General features: G+C 48.4%; 1 protein-coding gene across 4 annotated transcripts; it reads left to right on the top strand.

Moving 5' to 3' along the window:
- The first annotated feature begins 4,733 nt into the window (after positions 1 to 4,733).
- Positions 4,734 to 20,759, top strand: ZNF74 (zinc finger protein 74). 4 transcript variants are annotated; one of them, XM_074321226.1, is made up of 6 exons: positions 4,734 to 5,272; positions 5,683 to 5,768; positions 7,812 to 7,921; positions 15,248 to 15,374; positions 15,783 to 15,881; positions 16,868 to 20,759. In XM_074321226.1, the coding sequence occupies exons 4-6, from the start codon at positions 15,341 to 15,343 to the stop codon at positions 18,547 to 18,549; spliced, it is 1,815 nt and encodes a 604-aa protein (XP_074177327.1). In that variant the 5' UTR covers positions 4,734 to 5,272; positions 5,683 to 5,768; positions 7,812 to 7,921; positions 15,248 to 15,340; the 3' UTR covers positions 18,550 to 20,759. The 4 variants fall into 4 exon arrangements, with proteins under 4 accessions (XP_074177327.1, XP_019565741.2, XP_019565742.2 ...); XM_019710182.2 differs by lacking the exon at positions 7,812 to 7,921; XM_019710183.2 differs by lacking the exon at positions 7,812 to 7,921 and having other exon boundaries at positions 15,786 to 15,881.
- The last annotated feature ends 6,076 nt before the right edge of the window (positions 20,760 to 26,835 follow it).

Genomic DNA, 26,835 nt, shown 5'->3' on the forward strand with positions numbered 1-26,835 from the left:
ACTGGGGGTCCTGAAGAGAGCTGCAGAGGTGCTGGTGAGGGGCTAACAGGCAGGTGTGGTCAACACAACCCTGAGCCCCTGAGGTGCAGTGAGGGTCAGGAAGTCAGTTGTGGTGACTTGGCTCAAGCTTCATCCACGGAGGGGCTGGGGCAGAAACTGAGGACTGGAGGTGAGATGGCTGGGGAGCCCTTGCTGAAGCTGGCTAGTCATAGCCAAGGTAGGTATAGTCTTACAGGGCAAGAAGCAGAGACAGAGCTGCTGGACCAGTGTGTGTGTGTGTGTGTGTGTGTGTGTGTGTGTGTAGGGGAGGTGGCTATACACAGGCCTGCTTTCAGGTTCCTCGTGGAAGCTCCTCACAACGCAGCCTGCCCAACAACCCCACGCACGGAGGAGCTGACCTGGGCCCAGAGCAGGGCCCAGCTCCTTCCCCACTCCATCATGCCTGCTGGGAGTGGGGAGGCCACCAGCTCCTGGGACGGTCCCCAGCCCAGCCCTGTGCATTTAGGCCATTAGCAGTCTTGCCATTCATTAACTTCCACAGGGCAAAGGAGAGAAAGTCCTGGGGCTCTGCCTCTGGCCAGAGAAGGGGGGCAGTCCCTCCATGTGACATAACTGCCGTCACCCTTGCACTCTGCCATTAAACCCTGGCAGCCACCTCAAGAGGAGGTTTTACTGCCCAGAGCCCGGGGCAGTTGGGAGCCAGGAGAGTTCAGCAGGCAGGGCCAGGCCAGCTCTGCGTGTTGAAGGAGCTCTGGTGGCCGCAGAGGGGGCAGGGAAGCAGCAGGTGTTCCTGTAGCCTCAGTCATCAGGGGAGCACCTGGAAATGCAGACTCCCAGGTCCTGTGACCCCACGAGGTAGAGGGGACGTAGGTGCTTGAGGGCAAGTAGTCTTTCTCCAGCTGTCTGCACACCAAGTTAGGCCCGCCTGGTTCTCTGTGAAGTAGGAGATGGAGAGAGATGGGTCGAGGTCCCCGAAGCTGGCTGAGCAGTATGTTCCCTCCACCCCCCAGGCTCTGAGGGTCTGTGTGGAGAGGAGGTGCACTAGGGAGGGGCGCAAGGGGTGAGCAGGACAGAACCTCTGTGCTCACCCCAGTGAGGTGGGGTTATTCTTAGAACTGGTCCTGGAGGAGGGCGGTCTGGGCTGAGGGTCTAGGGTGAGGGCTGTGCTTTCCCTTCTGGTCAGGGATCCTGGCCCTAGGCACAGACTCCCAAGCACGCGCACATGCCCATCCTCTACTGTAACTTTGCTGCTCACTCCTGGAGTTGGACTGGCTGGGCCTTTGGAGGGCAAGTGAGTAAGGCTGGCTTGGCTGGGGCCTGGACCCAGGGGTGCTGGGTTCTTAGGAAGGAACGGTTGGTTATTGTACCCTTTGGGCCCCCGAAGTACAGGTCACACAGTGGGGCCTCTGCCCACTAAGCCAGCAGGTCTGGCTCGAGCCCTGGCTCAGGACTCAGTTCTGGCCTAGTTCTTCCTGTCTCACGCCTGGCATCCTGTTGCCTTGTCTCAGTTTCCCCACCCGTCAGAGCCCAGGATGAGACTGCTGGCCAGGAAATGGTTAAGGGCCGCAGCGGTGACAGAGGCTGGGAGGTGCAGTGGCCAGTGCAGGCCTGTGGCCTGAGGGCCGGTCTGTCTATTCTGGGAAACCCTGCTGCCCAGAGCCCTGAGCTATAGGTGGCCTCTCGTTTAAACAAGGAGCCATAGAGGGGAAGTGACTTGCTCCGGGTCTTATTGCAGGGTCCGGCGCTTCCTGTGGGGGCTGGACACAGGCACAGTTGCCCCTGAACACTCCCTGCCATCAGGCCCTGGAACTGTGCCCTGGCCTCCTGGGAGCTCTGGCTACCCAGGTGTTCCCTAGGAACTGTCCTGGGGCAGGTGGCTCTGTGGGGGGCAATTCATTACCTGGTAATGACCTTACCTGACCTTAATAATGAGTTCATTCCCTTGTAATGACTTTGTTTGCCTCAGTTCTGGCGTCAGCAGCAATAGAATGCCTTGAAGGTGGCCTGGGGTGGCTCTGACCAGTCTAGGCTATGGCTCCCTAACCTGCCCCAGATGGGACATCAGGCCCAGCAGCATCTCTGTGTGCCCTGAGGGCTAACGTTGGCTTCCAGCAGGACAATCCTGGGTTCCTGATTGTCCCCCTGCAGTTGTACAACCTTGGGCAGGTAGCCTTTTAACCACTCTGTGCCTCACTCACTCACAGATGGGGCAAAAGAGGGTCTGCATGGAGGGCTGCCTTGGAGGAACATGCCCTGCCCATGCAGGGGTCCTCGTGGCTCCCCTTCTCCTGCCAACTGGGTGGGGGTCTCATGTTAAGGCCCTGGAATGGACCACATCCCGTCATTCCTGGTGGCATTGGGAGGGAAGTCTGAGGGTTTTGCATAATTTTTGTTCAGCGTTTTAGTTACTTTAGTTTCAGTTAGTGGACAATGGGTTGTTTCCACTTTTTGGCTATTATGAATATTTGGCTATGAACATTCATGTACAAGGTCTTGTGTGGATGTATATTTTCACTTATTTTGAGTATATTCCTAGGAGTGGAATTTAGGTCATATGACAACTCTATTTTTAGCCTTTTGAGGAACTGCCAGACTGTTTTCCAAAGCCTATGTATTATTTTATATTCCCACCAGCAGTGAATGAGGGATCCAATTTCTCCACATCCTTGCCAATACTTGTCTCTCTTTTTTATTACAGCCGTTCTAGGTGGTGTGAAGTGGTATCTCATTGTAGTTTTGGGCATTTCCCTGATAGCTAGTGACGTTGAGCATCTTTTCTTTAGTTTCATCTTTATGCCATTTTTCCGGACTGTGCCCTAGATTTAATCTGTGCTTGTAGGCCATTTCCTTATTTCAGCATCCTTTGCCAGGGTGGCAGAGCGTGGGAATTTTCAAACCCAGCAATTCCTGGCTTCTTTTTAGATTTCTCTCCTCTCCTATTTTACTATGAGCAGCAAGAATCCAGGAGGCACCTTCGACACTGGCGGGAAATCTCAGCTACATCACCCAGTTCTTTAGGTACATTTTCTACTTTCCGTGTTAACGCAGGTGGCAGTGTTGCTAAACCTTCTGCCACAATTTAACAAGGATTCCCTTCTCTCCCATTTCCAAAAACATTTTTCTCCCGTTCCTTTAAGCTCTCATCCAAAGCCTCCTCAAAGACCATCAGACTTCTAGTAGTTCTTCTGGCTTCTATCCTTTGCTAGTTCCAAAGCTTCTACCACATTTTTTCATTTTCTTTTTTTTTTTAATTGATAATGTTCTATTTCTTCTTTTTTTTTCCTTTTTATTGGGGAATATTGGGGAACAGTGTGTCTCTCCAGGGCCCGTCAGCTCCAAGTTGTTGTCCTTCAATCTAGTTGTGGAGGGCGCAGCTCAGCTCCAAGTCCAGTTGATGTTTTCAATCTTTAGTTGCAGGGGGCACAGCCCACCATCCTATGTGGGAGTTGAAGCCGCAACCTTGTCGTTGAGAGCTCGCTTGTTGTTGAGAGCTCGTGCTCTAACCAACTGAGCCATCCGGCCACACTCGTTTTCATTTTTATAGCATCCTATTTGCAAACACTGGAATCAGTTATTGCATTAATTATATATACTACATTATTTGTGTTTGTTATCTATCGCTGTAGAACAAATAACTCCTAAAATATGACTTTAAACAATAAACTTCCATTATTGTACACCATACCTGAATATCCTGTGCTGTTGTCTCAACGTCTCTGGAGTGTCCACTTCCAAGATCAATCTCTGTTGAAGCTGGCAAATCGTTGCAAACTGTAGGCAGGAGGCCTCAATTTTTGCCATGTGGATCTCTCTACAGATTTCTGGGGTGTCCTTAGGATGTGGTGTTGGCTTCCCCTAGAGTGAGTGATCCAAGAAAGCAAGGCTGAAGCTGCAGTCAATGTTTTTATGACCTAGCTTCATGATTCACACACCAGTATTTTCACAATATTCTTTGTTACACAAGTCAGTCATATCCAGTGTGGGAGGTACTACAAGGGTGTGAATACCAGAAGATAAGATTTATAGGGGTGGTACTGGAAGCTAGCCACCACAGCAGGGGAACTGAGTAGAGCTTGCAGCCAAAACTGAGCCTGGGGCCCAAGGCAGTTAGAGCACTGTGTCAGGCTAAGCCACCAACCACACCCTCCTTCCATCCCTAGCTCCTGAGCATGGACAGAGGTCAGGGCCACCTGATCTGAGAGCAGACCTGGGGCTTTCCCTCCTCTGCTCCCTACCCAGCACCAGGGCACCAGAAGGGGCAGCAGGAGAAGGGCACTTGGAGGGCCCCTGGGAAACTCCTTGACGGTCCACCGACCACCTCTAGCGTCCCTAGAGGCGGGAACCTGAGCCTTTTCTTTAAAGACTTATGTGGGTCAGAGCCCCCTTAACTCCACCTGGAGACACCTACACACTGACAGGACAATTTCACATTCCTGGGCATGTTCCTCTTGAACCCCCTCCACCAATTAGAGACACACGCAGCAGCCCAGCACGCCCCCACGGACGAACACACACACACACGCACACGTACACCCAAGATACTTTGAAAGCCGGGGATGGGAAAGTGGGGGCGTGGGGCGGGGCCAGAAAGCATAGTTTCTGGTCCTGAAACTACATTTCCCAGAAGGCTGTACTACACGCTCGTCCGGGGAAGGACCACAGAACCCCTGTGGGGCCCAGAGGCCTTCTGGGAAATGGAGTACGCTGTCTGCCCAGCGCAAAGGCTCCCGGGAGTTGTAGTTTGCGTCCGGTCCGCGCAGACGCACTTTCCCGCGGCGGCCACCGGCTGCTCCTTTGTGGTGGTCGCTGTCCTTTTGTGGGAGTTCGGTCGGTCGACTCCCTCGCGTATCTTTCCGTCGGTCGGCCTATCAATCCGCCCCTGGGGCCTGTTTGACGGCCGCGCTCCGCGCCCCCTGGCTCTGGGTGGCTGAGCCCCAGGCCTGCCTGGCCTTGCCCGCGGTTCCCGGGAGGAGTGTGACGGGCTGCGTGCGGTACAGTGATGGGGCGTGAGCGCAGCCTGGGGTGCGGTGTTCCTGCTGAGTCTGCTTGGCCCGGACCTCGACGGGGCGCAGAGCCAGTGTGACCGTGCAGCCGGGAGTGGTGCGCGACCCCTCTGGACTCCCCTGCAGGCCGCTGTCCCTGAACCCCAGGCGCAGGACCCGCTCCTCTGGGCCTGGCCCGGGGCCCAGGAGGCTGCATAGCTGCCCACACCTCCGGGGGACTCTGCCAAGGGCCACCATGGAGACTTCTGCCCCGAAACTCCAGGAGACAGGTACAATTGGCTCTTTTAGTCAGTGGGTCTGTGGGTGTGCACTTGAGACTTGACACTCAGGCAGGTCAGGCCAGTTTCCCAGAAGCACCAGCAGAATCAAGCCTCCGGCCTCTTCACCATGCACAACCGTTTATTCCCACTGTCTTGAGCATGCTGACGAGAGGAAGGAAATTGCAGTGCTTTTTCTTCTTTCTTGGAGTGTCTGACATTGAGTGGCAGAATTAACCCCTGCTGCTGTATCAGGGTGTGCGGGACATTGGGGCTTGCTCCCCATCCCACCTGCGGAGGCAGCTCCTGACTCCCCTCTGATTCTCCTGGGTGGGTGCCAGTGGTGGAGTGGGCTGTAGCTTAGTCAATGCACTGATGGCTATGGCTTAACAGCCCCCGCTTGACTCATGTCTCCTTCCCAGCTCTGTTCTCTCAGGACCCTGCTCTTCCCCTCAAAGAGAATCCAGAGGATAAATTGGGTCCGGGTCTCCTGGAAGCCAGGTCTGAGGTGAGTGGCTGACTTTGCTTCCTTCTGCACATCTCACTCTTTATAAAGAGGGTTAGCCGCTTCCTTCCCCTGCCCAGGGTCTCCTTCAGTCATCCAAGGATCCCGCATAGGGGGGCCTGCGGGTACGTCCTTAGGAAGCTCTGGATGTGGGAACAGCTCCAGTTGAAGAGAGTGGGTGATGCCCCAGGGACGCCCTGGAGATGAGTGTCCCTTCCAGCCTGATTCAGTCCAATGGGTGAGTCAGTTGCCCAGGACCTATGTGCCCAGCTCTGTGCCAGAAGCTCTGAACAGTGGTTCTAGTGGAACCCAAGCAAGTAGGTGGCAGCTCACAGGAGATCACTGCTCATCTTCACATGCAGACCCAGGGGATGTTTGTGGCGGTTGGTCCTTGTTTGGGGGTGTTTTCTGAGATGGAATCAGGTAAGAGGGTGTGGAACAGCTGAAGGAAGGGCTGTGTTGCAGGCCTGGGGTAAGAGCGATGGCAGTGGGTCTGTTCCTGGTGCTTTTCCTCTATACTGGGTCCCAGACATGGAGCCTTCGTGGAACATTCTGCAGTTTTAGAGGATCTGGGGGCTCAGCCAGGAATTGGCCCTGGGACCACTTCTGCAGCCAAGTGGGGCCCAAATCCCTCCTTTTACAGGCTTGGGGTTTTGTTCTATCACCTAAACCACTGCACTCATCATAGTATTTAGAAGGGTCTGGTAAGGAGAGTATAAGGTAGTGATAAAGTCTGGAGGGTTGAGGGTCCTTTGACTTTTTTAGACTTTTGTGATTCTATTAACCTTCCACTTGAAAGAGGTGAGGTGTGATTACAGACAGGTAGAAAGAAATAGCTGTAAAACATGTGTTGTGTGATGTCCCCAGCTTCTGTTATGTGTTAGAATGCTCTCTAGTTCTATAAAACACTCTCAAGAGACATGACAATCAAATGCAATCCATGATCTGTGATGGGTCACATATCCAAAAAGTTCTATAAAAAGCAGTTTGGGACAGTTGAGGAAATTTGGAAACGGATTGTATCTCAGATCATATTGTATCAATATTACCTTTCTTGGGTGTGATGATGGCACTGTGATTGTATAAGAGAGTATCCTTAGGAGATACAAGCTGAAGAACGTAGGGTGAGATGGCATCATGTCTGCAACTGAAACTTCGAATGGTTAAGCAAAAAGTGTGCATTTGCTTGTGTGTATATGCATGCCCGTGAGCGACTACCTCAAGCCCTTCTCGTTCATAGGTGTTATTCCTAAAATATCAGCTTCTTAGCTCCTTGAGTAACTGGTTCTCCTCTCCTGAGGACTCCTCTATCCAGCAGTCTCACTCCACTCAAGCTCAAGTGTTCAGCTCTCCTGGGACATCCCCCAGGGTCTGTTCTGACTTCTCTGCTAGTTTCATCACCATATCTGCATTGGATTCCCACACATGCCCCCTACAGAATGAAGACACACCAGACATGGGATTCTCCCAGTGGGTTGGGAATACTCCCTAGAAGGGCCTGTACAAGGCTCAGATCCTACCCGACTTCTGCCCGTTGATGCCCCCACACTGAAGCCATATAGTCTGACAGCCCCCTCTCGTCGGCACCATATTCTGATGTCTTTGGAGCTTAGTTCCTGTACATTTTCTCCCTCCCTCTGCTGATGCCACCCCCGTTATGCTTCGTCTCTGCGTGCCTCAGTTATGGGCGTGTTCTCAGCGTGTGTCCTCACCCCACCCTAAAATCCAGTGGGTTTTTGGCTCAGGTTTATTGAGGTATAATATATATACAATAAAGTCCTCCAATTTTAAGTATAGGATTTGATGAATTTGGGTAAGTGTGTCCACTTGTATAACCAGCACCACAATCATAATATAGAACATTTCCACCCCAAACAGTTCCTTCTTGCCCCTTTGCAGGAAGTGCTGTCCCCATGGAATGACAGAGTATGTAGTCTTTGCTTTCTGACTAATTTCATTTAGCATAATGCTTTTGAATTCATGTCATTATGTGAATCAGTGGTTTGTTCATGTGTATTGCTGAGTACAATATTCCATTTGTATTAGTTTACCAGGGCTGCCATAGCGAAGTGCCACAGACTGAATGGCTCAAACAACAGAAGTTTATTGTCTCACAGTTCTGGAGGCTGGAAGTCCAAGATCAAGGTGTCACCAGGGTGGGTTTCTTCTGAGGCCTCTCTCTTTGGTTTATAGATGGCACCTTCTCCTTGTGTCCTCACATGGTCTTTCCTCTGTACATGTCTGTGTCCAAATATCCTTTCCTTATAAGGACCTCAGTCCTGTTGGATTAAAGCCCACTGTAGTGACCTCGTTTTACGTTAATCACCTCTTCAAAGATCCTGTCTCCAAATAGTCACATTCTGAGATGCTGGGGGTTAGGATATCAACATACAAATTTGGAGGGGACAGAGTTCAGCCCAGAACACCCTTGTATTTGTGTGTACAATTTGTTTATCCATCCACCAGCTGATGGACATGTAGGTTGTTTCCAAGTTTTGGTTATTAAATAAACCTGCTAGAAATATTTGAGTACGAGTACAGACGTGTGTTTTAATTTCTCTTGAAAAACTATGTAAGTGTGGAATTGCTGAGTCAGATAGCAAATATATGTTTAATTATCAATTTTATTGATCTTTTTTTTTAAGGGGAACAGGACTTTATTGGGGAACAGTGTGTACTTCACAGTGTGTACTTCCAGGATTTTTTCCAAGTCAAGTTGTTGTCCTTTGAATCATAGCTGTGGAGGGCGCAGCTCAGCTCCAGGTCCAGTTGCCATTGCTAGTTGCAGGGCGGGCACAGCCCACCATCTCTTGCAGGAGTTGAACCTGCAATCTTGTGATTGAGAGGACGCGCTCCAATCAACGGAGCCATCCGGGAGCTCAGCGACAGCTCAGCTCAAGTTGCCATGTTCAATCTTAGTTGCTGGGGGCGCAGCCCACCATCCCTTGCGGGAGTTGAACCGGCAACCTTGTGGTTGAGAGTCCACTGGCCCATGTGGGAATCGAACCGGCAGCCTTCAGCATTAGGAGCACCAAGCTCCAACCACCTGAGCCACCGGGCCAGCCCTTTATTGTTCTTTTCAAAGAACCATCTTTTGGTTTCATAGGTTTTTCTTATTACTTTTTGTTTTCTATTTTGTTGATTTCTGATCCTTATTATTTCCTTCCTTTACTTTGGTTTAAGGTTGAAACTTAGGTACTGATTTGAAACCTTTGTTCTTTCCTCACATAACATTCAATGCTATAAATTTTCTTCTAAGTAAGCACTACCTTAGTTACATCCCACAAATTTTATGTTGTATTCTCATTTTCAGTTCAAAATAGTTTCTAATTTCCTTTGGGATTTCTTCTTCAACCATGTATTATTTAGGAGTGTGTTGTTTAATTCCTAAATGTTTGGGGGATTTTCCAGATATCGCTCTATTATGGATTTCTAATTCTGTTGTGGTGAGAGAAAGAACTTTGTATGATTTGAATTCTTTCAAATTTACTAAGATTTATTTTGTTGCCCGGAATGTGGTTTATCTTGATAAATGTTTTATGCACTTGAAAAGAAAGTGGATTCTGCTTTTGTTGGCTAGAGTGTTCTGTAAATATCAATTAAGTCGATTGAATGATAATGTTACTCAATTATTCTTATCCTTACAGATTTTCTGCTTATGTGTTCTATCAATTATTGAGAGAGATTATTTTTGCAATCACCGAGTATAATGATGGATTTGTCTTATTTCTCTTTTCAGTTCTATTAGGTTTTGGCTATTTGTGTTGTTTTTGTATTTTGAAGCTGTTTGGAGGTACATCTATATTTAGAATTGTTGTGAGGTTTTAATGAATTGATATTGTGATAATGATCATTATGTAATGTCTCTCTTTATCTCTGATGATATTCCTTGCTCTGAAATCTTTGTGTGGTGTTAATATAGTCACCTAAGCTTTCTTCTGATTAGTATTTGCATGGTATATCTTTCCCCATTCTTTCACTTTTAATCTATCATCATCTTTATATTTGAAGTGGCTGGCATGTAGTTGGGTCTCACTTTTTTAATTCAATTGGAAAATCTCTACTTTTTAATTGGAGTTTGACGATTCACATTTAATATAATTATTGGTAAGGCTGGGTTTATATGTGTTGTTTTCTATATGTCTTCTGTCTTTTTTTATGCTGTTTCTCTCTTAATGCCATCTTTTGGCGGTAAACAAATACTCTTTTAGTAGATTCTTAATGCCTCTGATTTTATTAGCTTATTTTTCCTTTTAGTTACTTGAATGGATGTTGGACATTGTGAATTTTACTTTGTTGAGTATTGTGTTGCTTGGAATTCCTTAAATATTTCTGGGATTTGTTCTGGGATGCAGTGAAATTACTTACTATTAGTTTGATGCTTTTAGGTTTTGTTAAGGTGGGTCCAGAGAAGCTGTCTTGGGCAAAATTTGCCTCACTGCTGAGGCAATAGCCTTCCAGGGACTTGACTCAGTTCCTATACATCAGGAGGACATTCCACTCTGGTCAGTCAGCACACAAACTATTCCCAACCCATGTGAGTTTTAATAATTGTTCTGCCTGCTTCTTCCCTGGTGTTTCTTTTCCCTGGTTTGGGGTGGTTCCCTCCCACGCACATACCTGTCAGCCCTCAGTCAGCCTCAAGCGCATCCAGAGTTCTGAGTCTGCAACTCCCTTTGCTCTGGAATTTTTCCTTGCAGAATTTAGTCTCCTGGTCCCCCCAAACTCAACTCTGTTTCCTCAACTCCTCAGACCACAGGCTCTGTCTGAGTTCCCATCTCCCCTGCTGCAGTCTGGAACCAGGGGCCAGGCAGGAGGGTGGGGTGGTTGTAGGGCTCACTTCGTTTGTTTCCCTTATCTCAGGGTCTCTCTTCTGAGCCGCACTTTGTTCAGTGTCTGGAAATCAACCATTGTTTCAGACGTTTTGCCCAGTTTACTAGTTGTTTGAGGTCAGAGGGCAACTCTGGTCTCTGTTACCCCTTTGTGGCTGGAAGCAGAGCACAAAACCCAATTTTCACCATGTTGGGGCTGCTCCACTCCTGTTTTCCATCTGTCCTGCCTGCTGCAGAATACAAACACCGTCGCCTTGGGGTAGGTGTCTTGTTTACTGTGGCCACAGCGGTGTCTCACACTGATCTGATGCCCCTTGTGCACCACTGAAAGTAGTGCAACCATCACCACGATCAATTTTAGAACGTTTTCATCACCCCAGAAAGAAATCCAATACCCGTTAGCAGTCCCTCCCCGCCCCCCTCTCCAGCCCTCAGCAACCACTAATTTACTGTCACACTGTGGGAGCTCCCCAAGCACAAGTATCAGAATACCCCTCCTCCCCCATTTCTCTCCAACCTCAGTTCACTCTACTGTGGAGGCCCAGTGCATTCCACTTCTGTGCCCTCACCACCTCACTTCTTCTAATGCCTGAGACAGTAGGGGTCCCTGTCACGACTGGAGGTGGCACAGACTGCTGTTTCTCCTCTCCTCCTAGGGGAAGGGGCAGAGTCTCCCACCTCTTGGCATGCCCAGCCAGAGTGGTGGGAGATGGCCATGTGAGGGCCTACCGCTGCTGTGCCCTTTCCTTGGTATCCAAGACTGGCATGCTCCTACCTCATTTCGCTCATTCACCCTCAACCACGGAGGCCTGCTGGTCCCACGCCATGCCCTAGTCGGAGAAACAGGCTCAAGGAAGCTGGGTGCCCACACCAAAATGCTGAGGCCAGTCCCAGCTCTGCCTTGATTTTCCTTCTTCATTGGAAAACAATTTTTTTTAATTTACAAAACCATTATTTGCTGTGCTAACAAGTTAATAATCTGTTAATAATCTTTCCCCACACTTACAATCTCATTCCCTAAGATAGCCAGTGTCTTCGGTTTTGACATTTATTGTTCCATATCTCTCCTCTTGTTCACATAAGCAAACTCAACCCTACATAGAACTCAACCATACATAGACACAGGGCTTAAACGTATTATTTCAAAGATGGAATCGTACAGTACACATTCCAGTGCTTCCCTTTGTCTTTATTGAGATACAATTCACACACCATAAAATCCACCCTTCCCAAGTATGCAATTCAGTGGTTTTTTTAGTATGTTCACAAAATAGTGCAACCATCACCACGATCAATTTTAGAACGTTTTCATCACCCCAGAAAGAAACCCAATAGCCATTAGCAGTCCCTCCCCTCCCCCCTCTCCAGCCCTCAGCAACCACTAATTTACTTTGTGTTTCTATTTGCTTATTCTGGGCATTTCGTACAAATGAGGTCATACAGTACGTGGCCTCCTCTGTCTGGCTTCCTCCACTCAGCAGAGTGTTCAGTGCGTTCCTTTGGATAGCTGCGTTATTTTCCATGGTCTGCCCGCATGCCTGTACCCTGATTTAGTCAACCATTCTAATGCCATGCTTGGTCATTTGGTTGGTTTCTGGTAAGTACGGTGCTGCAGTACCCAGCCTTTCATTTGCTTCCTTATGTGCAGCAACTCTTGTTTTTTTGATGTAAATACCCAACTGGACATAGCGGTTCCCACGCCCACCAAAAGTGGTTCCTCGTTGCCAGGTTACCTGGTTTTAATTAGTGCTACTTTGATAGGTAAAATGGTTATTTTGGTTTCAATTTGCATTTCCCTGACAAAAATCACTAATCTCTTTAGAAGTCTATCGGAAATTTGCATTTCCTCCTCTTTGAATGGCTTTTCATGTTTTTAAATGTTAAAACATTTAAAATAGAGTAAGAACAACTTTCTGGGTACCTACTTTACAAAATTAACAGATGTGTGAATTTTGTCTTATTAAAATGAAACATTACAAGTAAAGGCAAAGTGCCTTCTGTGTCCTCCCTTCTCTGTCCTCTCCTGCCCTCCCCGGTCCATGGGGTATCAGAGGATGACGACCCAGCAAACACCACAGCGCTCTGATGGGACCTTCATATGTGGTATTAACTCATTTAATTCTCACCGTGAGTCAGTGACATAGGTCTCATTTCACAGTCAGGGAAACTGAGGCACCCCTCCACTCACATCGCTAGTGAGGGCAAGAATAGGGAGCCCACCCAGGCCCTCAGGCTCAGAGCCTGTGCCCTTATCTGCCAGATGGTGGAGCAACATGTGCATCTGAGTATTTGTAAACTGCACACAGTGCTGTGTATGCTTCTAGATGGTTCTGTGTAGGGCATCACACCAGGTATGGTCCCCTCAGCCTGCTTTTATACCAGCTGCTGTGCTCTTGAGAGATCCCCACAGGGACAGGTCTGTCTACCCTGTTTCTTTTCACTGCTGCACGGTATTGTTTATATCCCTTCCTACTGACAGGCATTCAGTTTGTTTCTAGTGTTTTCTCAGTCACTCTGGACTAGGTAGGAATCTCAGAGTGGACTTTCAAGGCACAGGGAATACACGCTCTAGACTTTATTAGAGACGATAAAAACTATGTGCCCCCAATACACACCTGCCCAGTGGTGTCAGACCACCCTGTTTTCCCATGGATGAGCCCACCTTTGGTATGTTCAGACTTTAAACGTTTGGCCTCTCTGCTGTGTGTGAAATGGTATCTTGCTGTTTTATTTCTCATTTCTGGATGTCTAATGAGATTGACTGTCTACTCACAGGCTTAACAGCTGTTTATGAGTCTTCTGTGAATTGTCTGTTTATAGCCTATGCCCGTTTTTCTTTTGTTTTTCTTAGTGACTTGTCAGCGTTCCATGTAGAAAATGTAAACGCTTGTGGAGCAAATGTAAATCTTCTCTTCATGGTTTCTGGGTTTCATGTTGCACTTACAGTCTCTGCTGCCCAGGGATTCACAGAATGGACCCCAGATGGCTCACATTCAGATCTTTGCTCCACCTGGCGCTGTGTTGTATGTGGTGTGAAGAGTGGTTTCATCTTTCTTTCTTTTTATGTTGACATTTGTCCTAGCTCGGGCTGCCATAACAGAATACTACAGGCTGGGGTCTTAAACAGCGTGTGCTTATTCCTCCTAGGTTTGGAGGTTAGGAATCTGAGATCAGGATGCCGCAGGCTTGGTTCCTGGTGAGGGCTGTCTTCCCAGCTTGTAGGTGGCCGCCTTTTTCCCCTGCCTTTCCTCTGTGCGCACGCGGACAGAGGTCTCTGTCGTCCAAGGACACCAGTCCTATCGGATTAGGGCACCACCCTAGTGACCCCATGTAACCTCAGTTATCTCCCAAGGACCCATGTCCAAATACAGTCACATTGGGGGTTAGGGCTTCAACATACAGATTTCAGGGGGACACGATTCAGTCCGCAGCAACACTGATAACTACCTAAAAGTATACGGCAAAACTCCCGTTTTTCCAGAGGAAATCCCTGCTTTTACTGACTGCCTGGTAGGCACCTGGTAGGCATGAGGGCTCACCTCAAGGCCTGACTCTCTGCACCCCTTGCCTGACTCTGGGTGCTAATGTGGTCCCAGAGCTTCTGCAGAAATCTGGTGGTCCCTGGGATCCTGGCCCCACACCAGCCAATCCCCAGCAAAGGCTTACAAGATAGGAACCAGGCCTCCTTCGCTTGGTTTAGTCTTCACTCTTATGTCTAACTTAACTACATCCTAACTAGTTTGAGCCAGGCTGCCATGGCACCAGCATCTTTGAAGAGACAGCTGTTAGTCAGTAGCCGCTTAGAAAGCAGCCTGCCCATGCTTGCCTCCTGAGGTCAGAGTCCTCATGGGCCTTGGGAGCTTATTTTCTGGCAAGGGAGGATCCAGAGCGGGGTTGGAACATGACCAACGTGGAGACCGTTAGGGGTGGCAGCCTGGGGCCTCCGGAGGGGGTAAGAAGCCCCAGGTGGCAGAAGAGCCTAGGGTTCGAGGGCATGAGGACAAGTGGAGTCATTTGGGGCAACTGGAGTGACGAAGTGGGTGGAGGGGTTACCTTACAATTAGTGACTGGCATTGGGGAAGGTGGGAGTAGGTTAAGGGAGGGATGGGCCAGGACGCAGTCCTGGGGAGGGCAGGGGAGCAGGGGTTCGGGGGGGGCAGGAAGGACACGGAGTGGCTCCTTTGGTCACTTGGGCATAGAACTTACTGATTAGTGTAGGGTTTCCTTCCTTAGGGTATAACAATGGCTTTCTTTCTGTCTGAGCTCGAGTCCTCTTGCAGTGGTAAGCTTTGATCAGGGTTTCTAGGTTCTTTGTATTATTCTTCCAAGTTCTCTGAGCTTGACAGTCTTGACCCTGGGAAGCATGGCATCTTACCCAGAACTGTCACAGCAGCTTCCTGTCCACTGCAGCCCCCACACGCGGGCTGCCCAGCTAGCTGGGCCTTCCTGGTCCAGAAGGACGGGTCCATGTGGTGATCCCTGCCCAGCTGTGGTGTGTACATGGGGGTGCTGCGTCTGTACGACAGATGGCGTCTAAGCACAACAGTCATCGCGTGGGAGAAGGTCACCGAGGTTAACCCTTTACTCCTTTGGAAGCACAAATGCAATCAGAACCATCCTGGGTGAGTGAGAACGTGCGTGTCATTCCAGGAATCGGTGACTTTCAAGGACGTGGCCGTGGACTTTACCCAGGAAGAGTGGGGCCAGCTGGACTCCCCTCAGAGAGCCCTGTACCGGGACGTGATGCTGGAGAACTATCAGAACCTTCTCGCGCTGGGTAAGATGGCTCCCCAAGGCTCAGAGTCTGCAGTCTGGCCATGCCATAGGTAATACTAAGGTTCCCTTTGGCACCAGCCTTGGCACTGGGCTCAGCACGGTGTGGGGGCTGTGTTCTCTGCACCCAGCCCTTGTGGCAGGGCTCTGCAGTGCCACTGGCATCCTTGCTTGGAGGTGTGGCCAGGATAAGAGGGAGGGGCTGGGCAGGGTCCTGGGAGCCCAACCTGCCCTGGAGCTTTCCAAGGGAGATGGAGGGGAGGTGTCCCCACCTGTGGGATCCTCCGAGAACGTGCCTCAGTTTGGGTTCTGATACTGAGACTTGTGTCCTTGGGGGTAGCATACATCTCTCAGTGCCGGCTGGTTCTGCAGAACTGCAGCACACAGAGCCATGCCACTTCCTCCCCACAAGCAGGGCCTCCGGTCTGCAAGCCAGACGTGATCTCCCATCTGGAAAGGGGCGAGGAGCCATGGCAGGTGCCCAGAAAAGTCCCCGGAGGGACTCATCCAGGTGAGGGGAACACAGGGGAAGGATGTGGAGCCCTTGTCCCCGGTGCCCCTGCCACCAACCCGTGTGGCCCTCCCGCCACAGCCCCATTTTCCTTCCACAGTGCACTGCCCTGGCTCCACCTACACCTGCTCAGTGCACCTTCTAGAACTCTCCCTTTTCCCTTTCTTCCTTCAGCACACATATTGAGCATTGACTATGTGTCAGCAACTGCTAGGAAAACAGGCAAAGACGTCTGCCTTCTGTTGGCAGGAGACAGAAGTAATACCTACATATACAGAAATATTTAACCAGTGGTGACTATCAGATGGTGCCAAGAAAAATGAAGCAGAACAGGAGCGGGAGTGTGTATGAAATTGAGGTCAGGGCTTTGCTCACTGAGAAAAGGGCAGTCAGTTTGGGGGTGGGGGGAGGAGACAGGGAGACAGTTCACAGAGGTGGCTCCAAGGAATACATTCCTTCTGGGATGCAAAGCTGGCAAGAGGCCTATTTAGCTTTTAAAGAGACACACGTACATCTCAGGGACAGAGAACGCATTTAGTTTCAAGTATTCTAAAGGAAACATTAAAGAGAGGTAAGGTGTTCTTTTTCCCTTCTGGAACCAGGGAAATTTAAGTTTGTTGTTTTTGGACCTGTATTTACCCTGTGTTCATGCCCAGTTCAGACACACAACAATCTCTCCATTGATGTTGCAATGAGTGAATCATATCCATGAGTTCTGCTCCTTTCCTAGCCGCCCTGGCTCTTTTCAGGATTTCCTTCTGGGAGTCCTGTCTCTGTTTCTTCCTCTGCTTCCCTTCTCACTGGCTTGCTTGCCCGTCTCACCCAGGGTGCGCTCCTGTCTCTCTGCCTTTGAGCTCCCTCCTCACTCTGTCGGTCTCTGCTCGCTTTTCTAGCTTTATCTACACTACTGGGTCAGATCTCAAATCGGAGTTCCAGCGCCACACCTCTGCCTGCTGACAGAAAATTGTATTTCCCATTTCTTACAGAACGGGAGCCCAGGCCTGAGAGGGAGGAGGAGTTGTGTCAACAGCAGGGCATCTGCAAAGAAGAGCCATCACAGGAGTCAGTGGCAGAGTGGCCGGCAAGGTCCAGTCCCCACAGCCCTGGGCCAGGCGACGGGTGGGCCTGGAAGGGCCCGGCAGCTGCTCTGTCCAGAGGCGAGGCTGTGTTCTGGAGGCACACGCCCACTGGCTATGGGGACATTTCCACAGAGGAGCGCTGGCAGGGACACGAGGTGTCTGAGGAGGCTTTTCCCCTCCGGTGCACCCTCTTCACCCAGCAGAGTGAAGGAACTGTCATTCCTACGGAGGAAAAGTCTCCTGACAGACACACCGAGAACTTCCACTCCAGTGAGGCTGTAACCCAGCAGCAGAGAATGTGCTCAGGGAGAAACAATTGCAAGTCAAGTGAACAGGGAAAACCTCCACCCGCCAGCCGGCATCAGGGCATGGGTGCTGGCACTGGGGAGGGTCTTTTCGTGTGCGGCGAATGTGGGAAAGCCTTCCACCAGAGCTCGTCCCTCACCCTGCACCGGCGATGGCACGCGCGGGAGAAAGCCTACAGGTGTAACGAGTGCGGCAAGGCCTTCACCTGGAGCACCAACCTCATCGAGCACCAGAGAATCCACACAGGGGAGAAGCCCTTCCTCTGTGGGGAGTGTGGGAAAGCCTTCAGCTGTCACTCGTCACTGAACGTGCATCACAGGATTCACACAGGTGAGAGGCCCTACAAGTGTAACACCTGCGAAAAGGCCTTCAGCTGCAGCTCGCTGCTGAACATGCATCTCAGGGTCCACACCGGGGAGAAGCCCTACAAATGCGGCGAGTGCGGGAAGGCCTTCAACCAGAGGACGCACCTGACGCGGCACCACAGAATCCACACGGGAGAGAAGCCATACAAGTGTGACGCGTGCGGGAAGGCCTTCACTTGCCACTCGTCCCTGACCGTGCACGAGAAAATCCACAACGGAGACAAGCCGTTTAAATGCAGCGACTGTGCGAAGGCCTTCAATAACCGTTCACGCCTCACCCTGCACCAGAGGATTCACACGGGAGAGAAGCCCTTCAAGTGCGGCGACTGTGGGAAGGGCTTCAGCTGCCACTCCTACCTGGTGGTGCACCAGCGGATCCACAGTGGGGAGAAGCCCTTCAAGTGCAATGAGTGTGGCAAGGCCTTCAGCTCCCACTCCTACCTCATCGTGCACCAGCGGATCCACACGGGGGAGAAGCCCTTTGACTGCAGCCGCTGCTGGAAGGCCTTCAGCTGCCACTCGTCCCTCATCGTGCACCAGCGGATCCACACCGGAGAGAAGCCCTACAAATGCAGCCAGTGCGGCAAAGCGTTCAGCCAGAATCACTGTCTCATTAAACATCAGAAAATCCACTCCGGGGAGAAATCGTTTAAGTGTAACGAATGTGGCGAGATGTTCCACTGGAGCACCCACCTCGCCGAGCACCAGAGAATGCACAGCAAGGAGAAGCCCTTTGCCATCCAGTTCAACAAGCACTTGCTGAGCACATACTATGTTCCCAGCAGCCTGCTGGACGCGGGGAGCACAGGTGTGAGCAGCATGGACCCCATCAATGCCCTGGATGTGGCAAAGCTCCTGTGTGTGGTTCCGCCCTCAGCCAGCAGGAATTTCCCTCTTGGCAGCAAACCGGGAAATTAACGTGGCGTCATCGAGGTAGCCGTTCTCAGTCCCTCGCCGGGGAGAGCGGGGAAAGCACAGTAGCTGGTGATGCAGACTGCTCGTAGCTCCGGATGTGGGGGCTTGCCCTCCTACCCTGTGCAGTCCCCCCGTGTGCTGCCACAGGTGCCCTCTCACCAGCGGCTGTCCCCTCCCCAGGGAGGGATACACTGTAGGAGAGGAGAGTTGCGGGCCATTTGAGGAGGCCCTGTTGTCCTGTTTCCCTTGATGGGTTTGGAAGTCCTTGACCAGGGGAATAGATCTTTACTGCCGATAAAAAGAAGGTATGTCAATCGTTGTGACCTCAGACGGGCTTCTGGCATGATTTCGATCAGGAATTTCCTCTGTGAACTGTTGCATTTAGAAGAATAATAATTTTTAAAACCAGAAGAATTATGAACAGTATTACCTCCAAGTGAACGTTATTATAGTCCAGGAGGGCAGAATAATCTTGGATGGTGGGAGTTTTGGGAAAAGGGCATTTCCTGGACTCGCCTCACTTAGGCGGCCCCACTGCAGAGGGATTTGTTAGAGGTGGCACAGAAGCACAGCCCAGCATCAGAGTAGCCAGGTCCTGGCATGCTGGCATTGCACCTGGCTACCCGATCCATGGCGGGAGATGGGGAGCACACAGGCGGTGCCTGGTGTGTCCAGGGAACATGAGTGCGTGTCCGGGTAGGTGTGTCTAGAAGGGCTCCTTCACCCCGAGCTGGTGAGGCTGCCTGCAGGGCCTCCCGCATGCTGTGCAGCTCAGCTCACCAGAGTAGCCGCTCCACAGAAGCCATCTGCATGCTCCCTGCAGAGGTAGGAAGACGGCTGCGTTCATCTGGAATTAAGGCTATTTCTTCTCAGTTCTAAGCAAGTATAAGCTGCCTTCTCAGTGATAACACTTTACATTTGTATAGAGTGCTATAGTTTATGAAACGCTTTTTAGTATACTTTTTAAATTATGGAGGCAAAATAACCACGTTTCAGAAAATGTGGAGTTAAGGGGAGAAAACACCCCCCTAATTCTTAATAAAACTGCATTTCGCACTTTGATACATTACCTTCTGCTTTTCTCATAGTGCATTTTTATATCACTTTAAACGTAGTAAGTATATCATTTTAATCTTTTTTTTTCCAGTTAGCTGCACAGCAGAATTTTTTCCCAAGTAACGGCACTGTCTTCGGAATCATAATTCTAAATGGAAGCTTAGTATTATTCTGTTAGATATTCTTTTGTCATATGTTGAAGTTATTTCCGTGTTTTTCACTATTATAAATCATTCTTCGTGGAGCATCTTTTGCATTATAGTTCTTTTAGTGTTTTTCTTAGAGTAGACTTCTAGAAGTGGAAATTTTGAGATAAAGGAAATGAATAGCTTAACGGATCATCTTGGTATGTTTTTGGTTGTGTGTTTGCAAAGTAATACTATTTCATTATGAAGAAACCACTCAGCAACACTGGCCAAGTAGGAACGTCCCGTGCACGTCCATCTCCCGGGCACAGGCGCCGTTCCAAGCTGTGTGTCCAGACCGGCAGCCTTTGTTCAGGGCGTGGTGACGACACAGTGATGACCCTGGACATCTGCCACTCCATGGCCTCCCTCTGGAGTGTCCGTGACCCGGCCTCGCAATATCCGGTCCCCAGGGCCACATCGTGGCAGTCTCAGGCTCTTCCTCTGTGACAAATAGGAAAAGTTCTATTTTACAGCTGCTTTGGGAAGAGACAAGTATAAGCTCGGCTTGATTCATTATTCTCATACTCATTTTTCTTATTTGAAAAGAAATGAAAATGCAACCACCTTCCTGGGCCCTGGCCACCGACCTGCTGCCTGCCTTGTACCGCTGTTGATGTCCTCAGCCAAGTGGCACTTATTACTTCACTTTGCACCTTTGATAACTAATGAGGCAGGATATTGAACATGGTTTTATTGTTTTTCTTCCGGAAAATTATCTGAATATACCCTTTGGCCCTCTTACCATTGGAGTCTTAATGTTCTTTTATTTGCATATAAACCTTCTTTTCTAATTATACGAGAAATATATACATATTGAAGAAATTTGGAAAAAACAACAACACAAGAATAAAAATGACCCTCAGTGGTTCATAGGTCATGACATGAAGATGCATTTCCTTCTCGTTTGTTTCTGTGCGTATATGTATATATGTGCTTTTTCTTTTCAAATAAAACTGGGTTCTTACGCTGCATGTCATGTTTATCCTTTTCCATTTAACTTTGTATGATGAGCATTTTCCGTATTATAAAATATTTTTCAAAAACACCATTGCTGGTTACATCATTTTCTGTCTTACAGTTGTATCATGATTTATCCGTTCCTTTATTGTTGAACATCAAGAGTATTTGTACTTATAAATAATTCTGGAACATAAGCCTACATGCCCATCTTTGATTATTTCCTCAATGAATTCTGAGAGTGGAGTCAGCAGTGGAGATCCCCAACACTGGAAAGCCGTCGGGGTTTCCAGAACAGGCTCCGCATGACGCTTCTAGTTTGTACTCTCATACGGGCTCTGGGAGTGTCCACTTCTCCACACCCTTGCTAGCACTTGGCATCCTTTCACTTTTTATATTTGCCATTTTGATACATTAGATATTTGTTGATATTTTTTACCTTTTTTTCCCATTCATTTGAATGATCTATTTCTGACTTTTATCCACTTTTCCATTCTTTGTATTTTTAATATATACCCACACATATACATGTACACATACGTACGAGTATGTATCGCCCTGGCACGTACATTTGCCCTGTTACTGCATTATTTTATGGAGGGAGGTTTTCAAATTCTGTGTAATAAGTTCTGTTTGATTTTTTTCCTTTGTATTTTTCTTTGGCTCTTAGAAAGCCTCTTCCTTAAGTCCTCTTTTGGTTCCATATTTTTACATTTAACTCTTAAATCCATGTATTTGGGATATAAAATCCAAGGTCCCAGCAATCATTCTCAAATTTTTTCCTCCCTGTTCCACGGAGCTGTCTTTTCTATTATTGTAGCTCCATAAATCACTTTAATATATGGGATGCCCAGGGCCACATTGTTAGGTTTTTAAAAGTTGTTGGTATTGTTTTATCTATTCTTTCAGGTAACATAGGAATTATTTTCTCAGAACCCAACCTCTTCATGCCCCTGAATATTTCATTGGGATTTTGATTAGAATTGACTAGTTTGTGAAGAATTTGTAAGTTCTACATAATACTAAGTCTTCACATCAAAGAATATGGTAGATAACTGTTCATGCAAATCTACCTATAACCATCAGAAAAATGTTATAGTTTTCTTCATAAATGTTCTTACATTTATTCTTAAGTTCATTGTAATTTTGTGGGGCTTGTAAATCGGGTCTTTCTGTTATAAGATATATAGGCCCACTATTGCTTGTATATATCTTGTATATTTATTTTATTCCTAGCAATTTTACTGAGTTGTTCTAGAAGGTCTCTGACAGCTTACCAGTTTATTGGGTTTTCTGGGTAAACAGTCATATCCTTGGAAATAAAAGGCTTGCCTCTCCTTTCTGTATAGATATCCTTTTATTTCATTTCTTTTTAAAACTCACATTGGCCAGCACTTCCAGAGCAACACTTAGTGTTCGTGGCAATGGTCATTTGTGGCAGACTCTGTTTGGGGTCGGAGACCAATGGGTGTCCATCTCAAAACTCTCTGGCCTCTAAGGCTCGGTGGTAGCTGGGGTGGCCACATGGCCCAGTTCTGACCCAGGAGGCTCAAGTGGAAGTCTGCCAGAGATTTGGGGAAACTCTTTGCTTTCCTGATAGGAAAACTGTTCCTTCCTCCTCAACTTCTTCCTGCCTGGAACTTTGATGCAATGCCCAAAGGTGTAGTAGCCATCTTGCAACCATGAGACAATCCAGAACAAAAGCCACACATGGTGAAATGGAAAAATAGAAGGATCCTTGGCCTTGGATGAAGTTTTTGACCAGCTGGTTCAGCCACTGACATTTAATTCCCTGAGTTCTTGCTATGTGAGAAATATAAACAGCTCAGTTCATTTGTCACAGTTGTTTCATTCCTCACTGATATAGCACTGGGTCTTTATTCTGGCTTAAAGGGAGATAGATCTTTAGTCTTTCCCTGTCAGGAAAATACCAACCCTTGCCCATGACTGATTGTTTATAACATTAATGAGCTGTCTTTATAGGTCTAGTTTACTGAGACTTTGAAAAATCAGGATTTAATGCTGAATTTGACCAAACACCTTCTTGGAATACCCCAGAAATGATTATATGGGTTTTCTTCCTTGTCGTGGAGTTATAATTGGATTTATAACTCCAACAGAGATTTTCTAACATTATATTGCCTTCATATTGTTAAAATAAACCCCTATCCAGCAATGGTGCATTAACATTTACTACGTGTGGACTGGCTTTACAACAAGCAGAGCTGCCCAACAGTGACTCCAAGATTTCACTCTGGAAATGAACCACCTGTGACTGTACCCAGCAGGGAGAGTCACCCAAAACTCAACTTCTCACAGTGGCTGGGCTTCACTGATAGGATTGTCCTCCTGCTTGCTCAAAAAATAAAATAATAAGTGAAGTGGGGGTGCCCAGAACATGGCATGATGGCTGGGAAGATCCCCTAATATACAGGGCATCTGCAAGGAGATGTACCAGATGCTTCACTTTCTAGATGATGGGTTAGGATTGAACCTTCGAAATCATTGAAACCACAAATACATTATTTTCATAATCAGTACAATAAGCAATTTCCACTTTGAATAGTAACATTTAGGGTCCACAGATCTTCCTATGGCACTATTCCAGAATGACACCTGTTTTTCCTGTCCTGGCCAAAGCCGAGACTGACAGAAGCAGGCCAGGCCAGGAGTGCACATACGAGGTCAGACAATTAAGTTCATGAACTCATCTTAGAAAAAGGGGTGGCCGGATGGCTCGGTTAGAGCACGAGCTTGGATGGCTCAGTTGGTTAGAGCGTGAGCTTTTAACAAGATTGCCAGTTGGAGTCCCATATGGGCCAGTGAGAAGCAATGGCTTGAGCTTGGAGCTGAGCCACTGGTGGATAGCCGGTTGGCTCATTGGTTAGAGTGCAGTGTTCATTACACCAAGATTGCTTGTTCGAGTCCCACATGGGCCAGTGAGCTGCGACCTCCACAACTAGATTGAAAAACAACTACTTGACATGGAGCTGATGGATCCTGGAAAAACACCCTGTTCCCCAATCTTCCCCAATTTAAAAAAAGAAAAGAAAAAAAGTGCTACCGTGTTTCCCCGAAAATAAGACCTAGCCAGATCATCAGCTCTAAAGCATCTTTTGGAGCAAAAATTAATCTAAAACCTGGTATTTTATATTATACTATTTATTATATTATATTAATTATATTTGTTATATTAATTATATTTATTATATTATATTATATTATATTATATTATATTATATTAATTATATTATATTATAAAGACCGGGTCTTATATTAAAATAAGACCAGGTCTTATATTAATTTTTGCTCCAAAAGATGCATTACAGTTGATGGTCCGGCTAGGTCTTGTTTTCAGGGAAACACGGTACATACTTCATTGCTGAATGTCACTACGGTCACCTTCGAAGTACTCCCCTTAGGAAGCTATGCACCGACGCCAGCACCTAGTCCACCCTTCAAAGCAATTTTGGAACTCTTCTGGAATGGCCATCAGAGCTGTCGTCATATTACCCTTGATGTCCTGAATGTCATCAAAATGTCTTCCTTTTAATATTTCCTTTATCTTTGGGTTAAGAAAGAAGTCACTGGGGGCCAGATCAGGTGAGTAAGGAGGGTGTGCCAATATAGATATTTGTTTACTGGCTTAAAACTCCCTCACAGACAGTGCCGTGTGAGCTGGTGCATTGTCGTGATGCAAAAGCCATGAATTGTTGGCAAAAAGTTCAGGTCATCAAACTTTTTCATGCAGTCCTTTCAGCACTTCCAAATAGTAAACTTGGTTAACTGTTTGTCCATTTGATACAAATTCATCATGAATAACCCCTCTGATATGAAAAAAAGTTTAGCAACATCGTTGCAACAAGTTCACGAACTTAATTGTCTGATCTTATATTGTCTCCGCCAGGGCCACTCCCAGGATTCTGGGGCTCGGCCATAAACCATGTTCCCTGTCAGTTTGCCGCCAGGTAAGTTATGCAGAGGGAGCCACAGGCCGAGACTGCAAGGTGAGAGGAGAACACGGGGCCTGCCTCTCGCTCCTGGCTTCCCCCAACAGCAGAGGGCTGAATCAGCCTTCCCAGCACCAGCAGCACCTTGCCTAGTCCACGAGTCAAAGCAGTTCTGTGCTAGTTAGGATCAGGGTTACGGTTACAGTATGGATTGGGTGTCGGGGTGGAGGTGTGGTCGGGGGCTGAGGGTGTTGGGGTGGTGGGGTGGGAAACAGGGCGAGGGCTAAGATGCTTAGAAGTTAGAGTTAGGATTGGTGTCATGCAGGGTCTCATGCGGGGTCTCTGGTCCTGCTCCCCGCATAAGAACACAAGACATGGTGAGGCCCAAAAGAAACACCCACGGAGCCATAGATAGGGGAGTCATACCACTATATTCTCGCTGGCGGCTGGGTTGGAGACACAGGAAGCAGGAGCCACACGATCCGCAACCTGCCGTCCGCTTCTCTACCAACCCACCTCACTTGCTAGCTGCAATACGCCATCTGCTTCTCTGCCAACCAACCAACCCTACTTGCTAGCTGCAATCAGCCCTGCTAACTGCAATCCGCTGTGCTAACTGCAATCCGCTGTGCTAACTGCAATCCGCGCTTGCTGGTTCAGCCACCATCCGCTGCTAGCATAGCCATGGCAGTTATATTAGTGGCCAACGGCTCACTGGTTACAGCTGACAGCCAAATAGCCACAGCTGATGGCCAGTTGATGGCCATTTACTACCCGAGCCAGCACCTTTCCACATGAGGCCGAGAGCCTGGAAACTGTACTCCTGGCTCTGTCCCCACAATTTGAGTAGGAGTTAGGGTTGGAATTAGGGTGGGCTATTTTTCATGCCATAAGCACCTTCTGGAGTAAAGAAACAGGGTGGGCAGCACGTCTGAGAGGGCTGGGCAGGCAGAACTTACACATCCACTTCCATAAATCCAGCGGGCCCTGTCAGTACTGATTTGAGGACCACAGCTACGCAGGCCAATCTGCACATCTCAGCAGACGTTAAAGTCAACTCAGAGCCAGGATCATCTCGGCACAAAACCCAACTAACATGCTTTTCATATTCTAATTGCATACATTCTTCCAATAACACTTTGAATTCCCCATTGAGCCAAGTCAGAGATGTCTGTTTCCAGTTTAGTTTCCTCCCCTTGTAGAATTGTTTTTTGGGGATGGTTTTGGAGTCGCTCGGTGGGTGCTCTCCCACTGCTCATGGTGGAATGCATCTTCTTGCCGGAAGTCCAATCAATACCATCAGGACTAGGGTACCCCTTAAGGCGATTACTACTCATGGCGTCAGGGGCCCTGGACTGAACCTGGAAGCAGAGACCCCCTTTAGCACGTTGATCTGCAGCAGCACCAAAGAGGACCCACCATCACTATTGGCCTATTTTACTGTGATCCCCATCGGGCTATGGTGTGTCCGCGTCCCCAGACCACCCTCAGGTTTGATGATTCACTAGAAAGACTCACAAGACTCAGAAATAATTACAGTTTATTACCATGAAAGGATACAGATTCAAATCCGCAAAGGGAAAGGCACATGGGGACAACATCCAGGAGAGACCAGACACATGCTCCCAGGTGTCCCTCCCTGGAAGAGTCACATGGGGTCACACTTAATTCTCCCAGCAACATTGTGATGACACATGCAAAGGGCCGTGATTAGGGAAGCTCACCAAGCTTCAGTGTCCAGGGTTTTTACTGGGGGTCAGGCACAAGGGCTGCAGCACCATGTTACTTATTCCAGCCTCTCAGACTCAAGCCCCCACGTCCCCCTCCCACCCCAGAGCAAAACCAGGTGTTCACAATAAATCCCAATCTTCAGAGAAACTTACCTGGTCAAACTAGTACACGTAGCCCAAGGCGTTAGGCAAACAAATCCTCTTACCCGCAGAATAGTTCAGGGGCTCAGTGGTGACCTGAAAACAGGCCTGCCTTTGTAATGCGTGGGGTGTCAGCAACCCAGGCTTGCTGAGTCTTTCCTGTCCAGGTGCCCTCTGGCCCTTTCGGAGGCCCTATCATAAAACATTTGGGCCACATTTCCTAAATGTTGATGCCACTGGACACCTTGCATATTTTTGCCTATTACA

This window comes from Rhinolophus sinicus, linkage group LG16 (genome assembly GCF_036562045.2).
Source record: "Rhinolophus sinicus isolate RSC01 linkage group LG16, ASM3656204v1, whole genome shotgun sequence".
NCBI lineage: Eukaryota > Metazoa > Chordata > Mammalia > Chiroptera > Rhinolophidae > Rhinolophus > Rhinolophus sinicus.